The sequence below is a fragment of the Pseudorasbora parva genome, chromosome 21 (assembly GCF_024679245.1).
Source record: "Pseudorasbora parva isolate DD20220531a chromosome 21, ASM2467924v1, whole genome shotgun sequence".
Taxonomy (NCBI): domain Eukaryota; kingdom Metazoa; phylum Chordata; class Actinopteri; order Cypriniformes; family Gobionidae; genus Pseudorasbora; species Pseudorasbora parva.
The window spans coordinates 14,248,612-14,263,398 of NC_090192.1; the positions used below are offsets into that span (position 1 = coordinate 14,248,612).

At 43.6% G+C, this 14,787-nt stretch overlaps 1 protein-coding gene across 1 annotated transcript in view; it reads left to right on the forward strand.

Annotated features, from left to right (window-relative positions):
- The window catches only part of kcnh4b (potassium voltage-gated channel, subfamily H (eag-related), member 4b), a 71,787-nt gene that overhangs the window by 42,839 nt on the left and 14,161 nt on the right, over positions 1–14,787 (forward strand). Inside the window, exons 11-12 of the mRNA XM_067430196.1 lie at positions 4,519–4,733; positions 12,935–13,350. Coding sequence (XP_067286297.1) covers positions 4,519–4,733; positions 12,935–13,350 — 631 coding nt within the window. The remainder of the gene's footprint in view (positions 1–4,518; positions 4,734–12,934; positions 13,351–14,787) is intronic.

Genomic DNA, 14,787 nt, shown 5'->3' on the forward strand with positions numbered 1-14,787 from the left:
TGTATCCGCTTAAGCCATTCAAATGTATTGACACAGCGCTAGAAGTATTGAGCGCTCATAAGCCACGTCACTGTGCGCGCCACCGGGAGATGAGATGATAATAATAATAATTGATTTTATTTATAATGCACTTTTCATTCCAAAGAATCTCAGTGTGCAACAAAGGTAAAAAACAAACAAAAAAAGTAAAAATATAGAATAATACAAACAATCAACCAACATAGAAAACTGAACAGAAACAGAGCTGATAGTGAACAGAAACAGAGCTGATGATGAACAGTCAGAAACAGAGCTGATGGTGAACAGTCAGAAACAGAGCTGATGGTGAACAGAAACAGAGCTGATGGTGAACAGTCAGAAACAGAGCTGATGGTGAACAGAAACAGAGCTGATGGTGAACAGGAAACAGAGCTGATGGTGAACAGAAACAGAGCTGATGGTGAACAGAAACAGAGCTGATGATGAACAGTCAGAAACAGAGCTGATGGTGAATAGTCAGAAACAGAGCTGATGGTGAACAGAAACAGAGCTGATGGTGAAAAGGAAACCGAGCTGATGGTAAACAGTCAGAAACAGAGTTGATGGTGAACAGAAACAGAGCTGATGGTGAACAGAAACAGCTTATGGTGAACAGGAAACAGAGCTGATGGTGAACAGAAAACAGAGCTGATGATGAACAGAAAACAGAGCTGATGATGAACAGAAACAGAGCTGATGGTGAACAGAAACAGAGCTGATGGTGAACAGAAAACAGAGCTGATGATGAACAGTCAGAAACAGAGCTGATGGTGAACAGAAACAGAGCTGATGGTGAACATAAAACAGAGCTGATGATGAACAGTCAGAAACAGAGCTGATGGTGAATAGTCAGAAACAGAGCTGATGATGAACAGAAACAGAGCTGATGGTGAACAGTCAGAAACAGAGCTGATGGTGAACAGTCAGAAACAGAGCTGATGGTGAACAGAAACAGAGCTGATGGTGAACAGGAAACCGAGCTGATGGTAAACAGGCAGAAACAGAGTTGATGGTGAACAGTCAGAAACAGAGCTGATGGTGAACAGAAACAGAGCTGATGGTGAACAGAAACAGAGCTGATGGTGAACAGTCAGAAACAGAGCTGATGGTGAACAGTCAGAAACAGAGCTGATGGTGAACAGTCAGAAACAGAGCTGATGGTGAACAGGAAACAGAGCTGATGGTGAACAGAAACAGAGCTGATGGTGAACAGGAAACAGAGCTGATGGTGAACAGAAACAGAGCTGATGGTGAACAGAAACAGAGCTGATGGTGAACAGAAACAGAGCTGATGGTAAACAGAAAGAGAGCTGATGGTGAACAGAAACAGAGCTGATGGTGAACAGAAACAGAGCTGATGGTGAACAGAAACAGAGCTGATGGTGAACAGAAACAGAGCTGATGGTGAACAGGAAACAGAGCTGATGGTGAACAGTCAGAAACAGAGCTGATGGTGAATAGTCAGAAACAGAGCTGATGGTGAATAGTCAGAAACAGAGCTGATGGTGAACAGGAAACCGAGCTGATGGTAAACAGTCAGAAACAGAGTTGATGGTGAACAGAAACAGCTGATGGTGAACAGGAAACAGAGCTGATGGTGAACAGAAAACAGAGCTGATGATGAACAGAAACAGCTGATGGTGAACAGAAACATAGCTGATGGTGAACAGAAACAGAGCTGATGGTGAACAGAAAATAGAGCTGATGATGAACAGTCAGAAACAGAGCTGATGGTGAACAGAAACAGAGCTGATGGTGAACAGAAACAGAGCTGATGATGAACAGTCAGAAACAGAGCTGATGGTGAACAGAAACAGAGCTGATGGTGAACAGAAAACAGAGCTGATGGTGAATAGTCAGAAACAGAGCTGATGGTGAATAGTCAGAAACAGAGCTGATGGTGAACAGAAACAGAGCTGATGGTGAACAGGAAACCGAGCTGATGGTAAACAGTCAGAAACAGAGTTGATGGTGAACAGAAACAGTGCTGATGGTGAACAGAAACAGAGCTGATGGTGAACAGAAACAGAGCTGATGATGAACAGAAACAGAGCTGATGGTGAACAGTCAGAAACAGAGTTGATGGTGAACAGTCAGAAACAGAGCTGATGGTGAACAGAAACAGAGCTGATGGTGAACAGAAACAGCAGATGGTGAACAGGAAACAGCTGATGATGAACAGAATACAGAGCTGATGGTGAACAGAAACAGAGCTGATGGTGAACAGAAACAGAGCTGATGGTGAACAGAAACAGAGCTGATGGTGAACAGGAAACAGAGCTGATGATGAACAGAAAACAGAGCTGATGATGAACAGAAACAGAGCTGATGGTGAACAGAAACTGAGCTGATGGTGAACAGAAAACAGAGCTGATGATGAACAGTCAGAAACAGAGCTGATGGTGAACAGGAAACCGAGCTGATGGTGAACAGAAAACGTCTCAGGTTACTCACATAACCTATGTTCTCTGAATAGGGAACGAGATGCTGCGTAATGACGCATATGGGGTACGCCCCTGGACATGCCGATTGTCTGAAGCCCTTATAGAATCACGCCAATTCATTGCCACCCCTCTAGCTCATCACCTTTCAGCTATACTGCCGTGCGCGCCATCTTCTCCCCAGATTTCTCTGCTGAGCAAACAGCTTGTCAGCAGTGCGGGGAGCTTGGCAGCGTGCGCAGCGTCTCGTTCCCTATTCAGAGAACATAGGTTACGTGAGTAACCTGAGACATTCTCTTTCATAGGTTCACTTCGACGCTGCGTAATGACGCATATGGGGAACGGCATACCACACACGCCAAGCTAAAGCACTGCCGCATCTGGCACTAACGTCAGCTAGACCTGAGAGGCTGAATTAAGCTGACAGAACATGCGAAACCCGGAGCCATGTTAAATATAAAACTTGACAAAAGTGTGCGGTGAGGACCATCCTGCCGCGACACAAATGTCCTCCAAGAGAGCCCCCTTGGAGAGTGCCTGAGAAGAGGCCACACCCATAGTAGAGTTTGCTCTAATGCCCAGAGGTAAAGGAATTTTAATGATTTTAGCCTACTTTGCATAAAAGTTTCAGACATGTAGCTAAAAATAAGGGTAGTTTTAGGTGCTGAAGAAAAAAGTGTTACAGCCATACCCGGTCTCCCCTAAGTCTGGCCCTTTGTGTAATGGAGGTCAGCAAGTAAAGAACTGTGCAAGTAAACCTCACTCCCCTAGTCTCAAGATGTGCACTATCAAGTCACGAGCTCACAACTATGCTAGAGGCTGTGGCCTTTATCGTCATCTCCCATGCAGGTGAAGCTGGTTCAAATCTCACTCAGAGTGGTGTGAGTAGGACCAGTTACAATTGTGCTCTGAACTGGATGGAGGTTTAGGGGATTGAATGCACCAGACTCCAACTAGTGAAGTGCTGTGCATGTTAACCTCAGTCTCCTGGCCTCAAGAGGCACACTACCAATTGATGCTAATGGCTGTGGTCACCCACCCTGTTATCACGGCCACCTCCCATGCCTGTGCCTGGTTTCGAATCCCATTGGTGAGAGTAGGACATTAGGGCCAATTGTGCCAGAAAGCACAAATGTGAGCCTGGACCTCACAACCAGTTATAAGTCGCATGGGTTTATTTGTGGCAATAGTATTGTACATTGTACATTGGCAATAGTACATTGTATGGGTCAAAATAATATTTTTGTCAAAAATAAGATATTTTGTAAATTTCCTACCGTAAATATAAAAAATGTATTATTAGTAGTAATATGCATCGCTAAGGACTTAATTTGGACAACTTTAAAGATAATTTTTTTCAGTACTTAGATTTTTTTGCACCCTCATTCTAGATTCTAGATTTTCAAATAGTTCTCTGCAACAAAAAGCAAATCTCTGCAAAATATTGTCCTATCCTAACCCTACATCAGTGGAAAGCTTATTTATTTAGATTTCAGATGATATATGAATCTCAATTTTAAAAAATTGACTCTTTGTGGTCCAGGGTCACAAATGTGAAGCTACTACTTACATTAATTATTTTGCATAAAAATGTGTGTTGTTTGAGCTAAATTTGTCATAAATACTTCTAGTAGTGGGATTACTGGTCTATATAATTTAGTGTTACAAATGTAATTCCTGTGGGTGGTCTCATGTTAAATCAAAAAGAATTAGTTCACTTTAAAATTACTCGAATCAAATTAAATTTTAATGTGAATCATCTCGAATCGAATCGTTCGGAATTGGCAAAAATAGTTCTTGAATCGAATCGAAAACCTATGAATCGTGAATCGATTCGCTGCCTACCCAAAGATACACAGCCCTAGAACTTATACTTTAAGTCTTTAGTGCAATACCTTGCCCTGTAGAGTTCCATTGTAAGTGCATTACTGTAAAAAGTATTTTGAACCCAAAACATTATTTTAACAAATACAGTATTAAACAGAATTAAATATTAGATTGATATGGAATTGAATTGTAAAAGAGTAACAGCTTTAATACAGCTTTGATGTCATTACAGGAAAAGGAGATTTGATTGGCTCAGACCTTCCGAGCCAGAATCATGTGATCAAGACGAATGCAGATGTGAAGGCACTGACATATTGTGACCTGCAGTACATCAGTGTGAAAGGTTTAAGTGATGTGCTTGAACTATATCCTGAGTATGCCAGCTTCTTCACTACCGACATCCACCATAACCTCACGTATAATCTGAGAGAGGGCAGTGAGACTGAGGTATGGCTACAATCTCGAACACACATACTCACATGCATAGTCCATTAAACAAGTCATTATCACCATCAAATTTGCCATATCAAAATTGGTTAGTTTACTTGCCTATTCACTCCTTTGTAGTAATAATAGTAAATAGATTGACTTTCAAGCAGTGCTTGAATTAATTTCTTCTTTTTTTTATAAAAAAAAGAAAGTCATTCAATTCAATTCACATTTATTTGTATAGGGCTTTTCACAATGCATATAATTTCAAAGCAGCTTCACAGAAAATGCATGCGTCTACATTACAATTTAAAAAGTGATTTGTCCACAATATGTATATCAGAAATGTACATAAAGCACACATATTAGCTAACCATGTATTATTAATCAATATAATAATTATTGTAGGGCACAAAAAGTAAGCCTCAGATAAGAAATCATGTTAATTTCAAATGCTTATATTCAGGGCCGGCGAGATGGAGTTTTTAATACCGATGATTTTGCCATACAGCATGAAAACTCATCTAAAAAAATTAGCATATTTCATCCGACCAATAAAAGAAAAGTGTTTTTAATACAAAAAAGTCAACCTTCAAATAATTATGTTCAGTTATGCACACAATACTTGGTCTGGAATCCTTTTGCAGAAATGACTGCTTCAATGCGGCGTGGCATGGAGGTAATCAGCCTGTGGCACTGCTGAGGTGTTATGGAGGCCCAGGATGCTTCGATAGCAGCCTTAAGCTCATCCAGAGTGTTGGGTCTTACGTCTTTCAACTTTCTCTTCACAATATCCCACAGATTCTCTATGGGGTTCAGGTCAGGAGAGTTGGCAGGCCAATTGAGCACAGTAATACCATGGTCAGTAAACCATTTACCAGTGGTTTTGGCACTGTGAGCAGGTGCCAGGTCGTGCTGAAAAACCAAATCTCCATAAAGCTTTTCAGCAGATGGAAGCATGAAGTACTCCAAAATCTCCTGATAGCTAGCTGCATTGACCCTGCCCTTGATAAAACACAGTGGACCAACACCAGCAGCTGACATGGCAGCCCAGACCATCACTGACTGTGGGTACTTGACACTGGACTTCAGGCATTTTGGCATTTCCTTCTCCCCAGTCTTCCTCCAGACTCTGGCCCCTTGATTTCCGAATGACATGCAAAATTTGCTTTCATCCGAAAAAAGTACTTTGGACCACTGAGCAACAGTCCAGTGCTGCTTCTCTGTAGCCCAAAGTGGCTTGACCTGGGGGATGCGGCACCTGTAGCCCATTTCCTGTACACACCTGTGCACGGTGGCTCTGGATGTTTCTACTCCAGACTCAGTCCACTGCTTCCGCAGGTCCCCCAAGGTCTGGAATCGGTCCTTCTCCACAATCTTCCTCAGGGTCCGGTCACCTCTTCTTGTTGTGCAGCGTTTTTTGCCACACTTTTTCCTTCCCACTGAGGTGCCTTGATACAGCACTCTGGAAACAGCCTATTCGTTCAGAAATTTCTTTCTGTGTCTTATCCTCTCGCTTGAGGGTGTCAATGATGGCCTTCTGGACAGCAGTCAGGTCGGCAGTCTTACCCTTGATGGCTTTGAATAATGAACCGGGCTGGGAGTTTTTAAAAGCCTAGAGTTAATTAGTTGATTCAGATGATTAGGTTAATATCTTGTTTAGAGAACCTTTTCATGATATGCTAATTTTTTGAGATTTTCATTGGGGTTTTCATGAGCTGTATGCCAAAATCATCAGTATTAAAACAATAAAAAACCTGAAATATTTCAGTTGGTGTGCAATGAATCTAAAATATATGAAAGTTTAATGTTTATCATTGCATTATGGAAAATAATGAACTTCAGGAAATAATGAACTTTTATCACATATGCACATTTTTTGAGAAGGACCTGTATTTCCCTACTTTAGAAACATTTCTTTTACTTACAATATAAGTATTTATATAATATAAACTTATACTTACAATATGTTGTTTAAGTACAATATACTTTCCTATAGCTCAACCAGTAGAGCATGGCGCTAGCAAAGCCAAAGTCATGGGTTCGATTTCCAGGGAAAGCAAGAATTGACAAATGTGTACCTTAAAATGCAATGGAAGTCGCTTTGGATAATAGCATCTGCCAAATGCATAAATATAAATGTAAATTTCAGTACATACTGCTAATCGGTTTTTGAAGTAAAAATGGGAGAAAATTACCTTTTAAAGCACCTTTATGAAAACAAACCAGGAAAGAGACATTAGTAAAGGTCTGGGGAGAAAATGGGGAGCAGCCTGCACAGTATTTTTTTTTTCTTTTTCATATTGTTACAGCAGAATACAAACTAAAGTGTTACTCTTGGTCTCTTACTGAAATATGTACTAGAAAACCCATGAAAGATCTACGTTATTTAAAAAAATCGATTTTATATTTGGACCATGGGCGGCGCCATTTTATTTGCGTTCTAGGTTGATGACGTAGAGTGGTTGCACTACTCAATCAGCTGGCGCTACCCGTAGCTATTTTTACCACAACGCAACTCGAAAATTGTTTCAGAGTTAAACAAAAACCAGTGAATTGCTTTGTAATTGTACTTAAAACACACTCAAACATACATGTGCACACAAACTCACCTACACAAGTCACAAACAGATCGGCGGGCGCGTACACACACCTGACAGACTGCTCTGTCTCAATTGAGATGTTGGGCTGCTCAGTCTCCACGACAGGGGCTGAATCTGAAATCGACCTCCTATACCCTGAAATAGGGCATTATTTGAAGGGACGGCCATTTGTAGTGTTGTCCGACACCATAGTGGACATTTTCGAGTGCAGTCATTCAGTCTCAAGTTGCACCGCAATAACGTTGAGCCGATTTACAAAACAGCTGTCCGACTTCACGCACTTGTCTTCATTCACTCCTTCAAGTTGTATTAGTGAACAAAAGTAGGGAATGTTATTTGTGTCTTAAAAATGAAAGTTTAAAGATTGAGGTTAATTCACTGAGCTTGTGCTCAAACTTTAATGCACAAACCAATCCCATGCATCATCACTGTTGTGTTCTGTGGAATTGCACTAGAGGGCACTAGTGAGGAAAGAGATTGAGCTGGGAGAAGAAGAAGGGAAGAAGTGCGAGATGCTCATGGTTCACATGAGTTCGTGGAGGAATGTGTAATAAAGAAGTTAAATCATTCTACTTACCTCGTCTTTCTACTGATGCCTTACCAACTGTTACTAAATACAACAATTGGCGACGATGGCGAGTCTTCCCACACCTGCTCCGTTCCTGCCGTGTGCTTCCGATCCACCGATACCCTTCTGCACGTGGAAACGAATCTTCGAGAACTACATGCTGGCTATTAACGCGTCAGGAGAATCCTGGACAACCGCCCGAAGACGCGCAGTTCTTTTACATTGCTTGGGGACAGAAGGACAACGTATTTTCTACACCTTACAAAATACGGGTACAACTTATGACGACGCAATGTCCACTTTGGAAGCACATTTCATCCCGAAAGTCAACGTAGTTGTTGCACGTCACCAGTTCAGACAGAGAGCTCAACGCGTGGATGAAACGATTGCACAGTACACTTCGGCGTTACGAGAATTGGCAGTCGATTGTGCTTATGGTACAGTAGAGGAAGAAATGATCCGGGATCAGCTCATTGAAAAAGCGCACGCTACAACAGTGCGCGAGAAACTTCTACTGGATCAGCCCGCTTCGTTGGAGGCTGCTGTAACTGTTGCATGCCAGATCGAGCAAGCCTTACACAACGCGAATTTACTTCGAGATATTGCTCCGGTACAGGCGGTGAGTTCAAAGACTTCTCATTACCGATCTACTACAAAAGACAAATCTAAAAATAAACCGAGTAAGCCTACTGCGTCACAGCGTACGTGCTATAGATGTGGCTCTAATAAGCACTTGGCAAATGCATCGGATTGTCCAGCATCTAAAGCTAAATGCAATTCATGTGCCAAAACAGGACATTTTGCGAAAGTATGCCATTCGACAACATCCATTCGTGCAGTTCTGCCAGAAGTACAAATATGCAATATGAACTGTGTAAACTCTGTTGATAGAATTAAGTGTTGTGTGCACATTTCTACTGACACAGGCCAGTCTATGGAGACCGAGTTTGTCGTGGATACAGGCTCTGCAGTTTCGATTCTGCCTGAGACCTTGTACAGGCATTATTTCAGTACATCTTCACTGTCTGCGCCAAGTGTTCAATTGGTCACATACATGAGAGGACACATTCCAGTCCTAGGATGTCTCACAGCTAATGTGTCATTACATGGAGCATCTGCTACCGTTCCACTATACGTTGTGAAAAACGGAACTGCCTTATTAGGCATGGACGTCCTTAAAGCACTGAAATGTACAATTAACCATGACTGTACTGTTACTGTTTCTACTACCTCTGCTTCAGTTCACAGTGTTGCAAATGCTGAGCCTGTGGGGTGTGTGAAAGGCTTTATGCACAAGGTCAAAACCCGTGAGGATGCAGTGCCAGTTCAACAAAAACTCCGGCGACTTCCCTTTTCTGTGCGTAATACAGTTTCAGAAGAACTACAATCCCTGTTGAATCAAGGTATTATTGAGCGAATCGATGCTTCCCCCTGGGTTTCGCCAATAGTAGTCACTGCAAAGAAAGGAGGAAAAATTAGACTTTGTGTTGATCTTCGTGAACCGAATAAAGCACTAATAGTTGATACACATCCATTACCCCACATGGATGAGCTGTTGAGTGAGTTAAGGGGTGCAGCTGTATTTTCGACTATTGATCTAGCATGCGCGTACCATCAACTACCTTTACATGCCGACAGCCGTGACCTCACTGCCTTCATCACGCATGAGGGTCTTTTCAGATTCTGTCGTGTTCCTTACGGATTAGCTTCGGCTCCTTCAGCATTCCAAAAAATGATGGAGACGGTGCTAAAAGGCGTTCCGGGCGTGAGAAACTATCTGGACGATATAATAGTGTACGCTGCTTCACAGATTGAACATGACAAAACTCTTCACACTGTAATGCAGAAACTGACAGAGGCTGGTCTGACACTGAACATGCAGAAATGCACATTCAACCAAACTTCCCTCAAATTCCTGGGTCATGTGATCTCAAAGGAAGGAATTTTACCAGACACTGCACACATCGAAGCTATTGTCGATGCCCCTACCCCACACAACATCTCTTCTCTTCGTTCATTCCTTGGATTGATCTCGTGGTACAGTAAATTCTTCCCAAACTTTGCCACGGAGGTGGAACCGTTACGTGCTCTTCTGAGAAATGCTCCTGAAGCTGTGTTTAAATGGACTACAGAAGCGGACCGTTGTTTTAACAAATTGAAAGCTGTGCTAGTGGAGAGCCCAGTGCTTGCACTCTTTGATCCTTTACTTCCTACGATAGTGTCTACTGACGTGTCGGACTATGGCCTTGGGGGAGTACTGACACAACTCCATGCAGATGGAGTAGAACGCACGGTTGCTTTCGCTTCACGTACGCTTAGCGCGGCTGAGAGAAAATACTCCACAGTCGAAAAAGAGGCTTTAGCTTGCGTGTTTGCTGTTGAGAAATGGCGCCCATACTTATGGGGTCATCACTTTACATTACGTACGGATCACAAAGCATTAACTACCTTGCTGGCTTCAAAAGGAATTGGACGTGCTGGAATGAAAGTAGCCAGATGGTCAGCCCGGTTGCTGTGTTTTTCGTATGACATTGAATACCGCCCTGGTGCTCAAAACCAGGCTGCAGATTGCTTATCAAGAATACCCTTACCAGTGACGACGGAACACACAGAAGAACCAGAAATGGTTGCCACAGTCCTTCCAGGGTTACATTCTGTGTCCATTGAGGATTTTACAAAGGCGTCCGAATCTTGTCCTGAGCTGGATGTACTTAGAACGCAAATACTGAATGGCTGGCCACGCAACAAGAAGGATGTAGATTCAGCTCTATCATCTTTTTTTTTCATTCGTGATGAACTGTCAGTATACAACGGATTGATCATGCGAGGTGAACACCGTGTCGTTGTTCCTGTTTCTCTTCGTTCAACCCTGGTGAAGCTGGCTCACGAAACACACCAAGGGTTGGTCAGGACCAAACAAAGGTTACGTGAACTGTACTGGTGGCCAAAAATGGATTCGTTGGTTCACTCAGTGATTTCAACCTGCCTTACTTGTCAACTCAATGACAAATCTGCAAAAACTGCTCCGGCTCCGTTACAACCAGTTGATTTGCCGGATGGACCTTGGCAAAAACTGGGTCTTGATATTGTCGGGCCTTTCGAACATGCTGCATCAGGTTGTCGTTTCGCAATTTCATTGGTGGACTATTACAGCAAATGGCCAGAAGTTGCTTTTTCTTCACATGTCACTACTGAAGTTGTTACTTCTTTCCTACATTCTGTGTTTGCACGAGAAGGAAACCCTTTGTTTGTTGTTACGGACAATGGACCTCAGTTCCTCTCTGCAGCCTTTTCAGATTTTCTTTCTGAACGTGGTATCAAACACCTACGTACAAGTGTGTATCATCCACAAGGAAATGGGGCAGTTGAACGCTGGAACAGAGTACTGAAAGAGTGTATCTTATCTGCGGAACAAATGGGAAAAGCTTGGAGACCGTCAGTAGTTGAGTTTCTTCAGAGTTACCGTGCTACTCCTCACGCTACTACTGGTGTATCTCCATCTGAATTTTTGCATAACCGGAAAATGAGAACGAAGGTAGACATTTTTCCTGTGAAGGAGAAGAGTGTCAAATGTGCTGGTGTACGAGATGCTGTCAAGAAAAGACAGGAAAAAAGTAAGAGATATACAGACAGGAAGAGGAGAGCCAAATCGGTTTCTTTCAAGGTTGGGGAATACGTGAGAATCAGAAAGCCAGAGCACGTTCCTAAAGGAAGGCCTAAGTATACCTTACCTTTGTTGATTCGTGAGAAGATCGGGCCAAGTTCATTCTTGCTTAGCGATGGAAAGAAATGGAATGGACTGACAATGACTAAATTTCCAGAGCAAACTGCGAAAACTGTCCAGGGAGCAAAATCGCCTGCTCAAAACTGCCCAATCACTCCCAGGAGAAGTGAAAGAGTCGTTAAACCACCGGTGTGGATGAAAGACTTCATAAAATAGTCAAGTCTAAAGACAAAATGATTGTGAAAACCACATGTACCTGTTCTATTGTGTTGAAATACTGGATTAAGTATTTGGAATATTTCTAATTAATGCTGGTTAGGTTAATTAAGAGATTTAGATGATCACATTTACAGTAACGCATAATGTTCTTGTATGCTAAGAAATGTTACTATTGTTATACTGATGTCTTAAAGTATATATATTGCCTTACGGGTTAAATACTGAATAAGTCACCTACTGACTTTATGTAAGGGGGGGATGTTGTGTTCTGTGGAATTGCACTAGAGGGCACTAGTGAGGAAAGAGATTGAGCTGGGAGAAGAAGAAGGGAAGAAGTGCGAGATGCTCATGGTTCACATGAGTTCGTGGAGGAATGTGTAATAAAGAAGTTAAATCATTCTACTTACCTCGTCTTTCTACTGATGCCTTACCAACTGTTACTAAATACAACAATCACCAAAACATCCTGCCTCTCTTCCTCACGTTACCCTATCCCATCGTCCTACCTAGATATTTCCCTCTGCTGGTTACATTAGGCATTACAGTTAATCTACTGCATATCAACAGTCTATCTACGATATCTATGATATCAACACAGGGAATAGTGATTGAGGGTTATGTATGCGCGCACGCAGTGCGTGTTTGTGTGTGTGTTCGCGCCGATCTGTTGGGGTGTGTGTGAGTCTGTGAGAGAGAGAGAGAGTTTGTGTGCACATGTATGTTTGAGTGTGTTTTAAGTACAATTACAAAGCAATTCATTGGTTTTGTTTAACTCTGAAACAATTTTCGAGTTGCGTTGTGGTAAAAATAGCTACGGGTAATGCCAGCTGATTGAGGAGTGCAACCATTCTACGTCATCAGCCTAGAACGCAAACAAAATGGCGCCGCCCATGGTCCAAATATAAAATCTATTTTTTAAATAACGTAGATCTCATGGGTTTTCTACTACATAATTCAGTAAGAGACATCATTTATGTTATATTAAGCCATACAAGTCTCAACACCAGGGGATCCCTTTAAGTTGCCATACTGGGCGTTATAGTTTATCTCATTTATTGTTTCTCTCATATACCACTGTTGTCATTTGTTTGTCTTTACCCTGCAGCAGAACTACCCAGACTCCTGTGCCTCAACTGAAAATAAGCGTCCGTCCATTATAGAAAAGGCTGATGAACCAAACAAGTACTTCCACGTCCCACCTGCTTCCAATACATGCCGAAATCTTCTTTTGCCCAATCTAGGCAGCCCAGTGCGACGTACATCATTAGGGAACCTTTTAGGGGAGGAGTTACTGCAATTCAATGCCCTGAGACATTGTCGTTCACCTGTCAGAGGTTGGAAGAGTCCAAACCCTTCCCCCAAACCGCAGACCAAAGTACAGAAACAAACCCATCCTTCACCCTTATCCACACCAAAACCCACCCATAGGACACAGACAGATTCTGAAGGCACAGGACGCAAACCTGTCAAACTTCTCATCCCTACTCTCAACTGCTTTGCACCACCGGATCTAAGTCCAAGGTAACAGTCTTAAGATTTACAGATTTTTACAATCACTAAGACACTTTCCTCAATACTTAAATCACTTTTTCAAAACTCTTCACACAGTTCCCTTTCAGTCGGTCACGGTCGACGTACGTCGAACTTAGACCGACAAATTGGGATCACTTCTGGGAGCCCCTATCAGCTTCGAGATGTAGAAAACGGGCCAATGAACATTGGCGTGCGTGCTTTGCATATGGCACCCCGCCCCGTTGCGCAGGTATAAAGCGGAAGCGATCCCCACGCACCGTTTTCATTCACTTCGGAGCCGAACGGCGTTGATGAAGCATCTGACTGCCTATCTAGCAAAGAAAGAGAGAGAAAGCGTGTGCCGGGGGAAATTGCTCTTGTGTTGGCCAGACGGCAAAAGACAGCGTGACCGCGATCTCACTGCTGCTGAGAGAGCTGCTGTTTTCACAGCAAACTGAGCAAATTCCACTTTACACACACACACACACACCACACACAGTTGTTTTGGTGGGCGTGTTCCTTTTTCTGGTGAGAGCAGAAAACAGGCTGCGCACAAAACCTGTTTATTTCTGCCGCGGTCGATCCCTAGGTGCATCAACACCTAAAAGAGCAAATTTTCCTCACAAAAAGAGCTACACAGGTGACGTGCCGTCCTTTTCAGGATGTCTTTCCACCCGTGCGTTTCTGGATGCGGTTCCCTGTTGCCCCCGCTGACGGTCACAAGCGCTGTATCACGTGCCTGGGCTTAGAGCACGCTGAGGCAGCATTTGTGGATAGTTCGTGTTCTCACTGCGGGAATATGACTATCTCGGCGCTTAGGTCGAGACTCGCCTACCTCCGGGAAGGTGGAGTCCCCCGACCCATAGCTCGATCTAGGTCTATTCCTGCCCAGCAGAATAGACCTAATTTGATGGATGGCCGGGGTGACCTGAGGATCACAGTTAGGGCAAACCCGTCGAGTGAGCCTCCGCGGGACCCTAATCCCTCACAAGCGCCGCAACCGGTGGTGCTTCCCCACATGCGCGGCCGACGGTGTCTTTTGGGGCACCTGCGGACAAACAGATGTCAATCGCTGCATCGGAGGGGGAGTTTCAGTCCTCTGGGGATGAAGATTCGGCTTTACTGCCTCCCTCTGGGAGAGTGGCAATGGTCGAGTCGGACCCGGAGTTGACGGCTATGCTTTCCCGGGCCGCCGAAAAGGTTGGGCTTGAGTGGAACCCTCCACCACGTCTCGACCCTTTTAGGTTGGACCATTGGTGTATGAGGAGCTAACTAGGTCGTGGAAAGCACCATTTAGCGTCCGTGGGCGACCTAGTGACCCCCCTCCCCCACTACCCTTGACGGCGGGCAGGCCAGGGGGTATGAGGGTCTCCCGCCGGTGGAGCGGGCCGTCGCGATGCAACTGTGTCCGACGTCTGCCTCTAGCTGGCGCGGGGACCCGAAGCT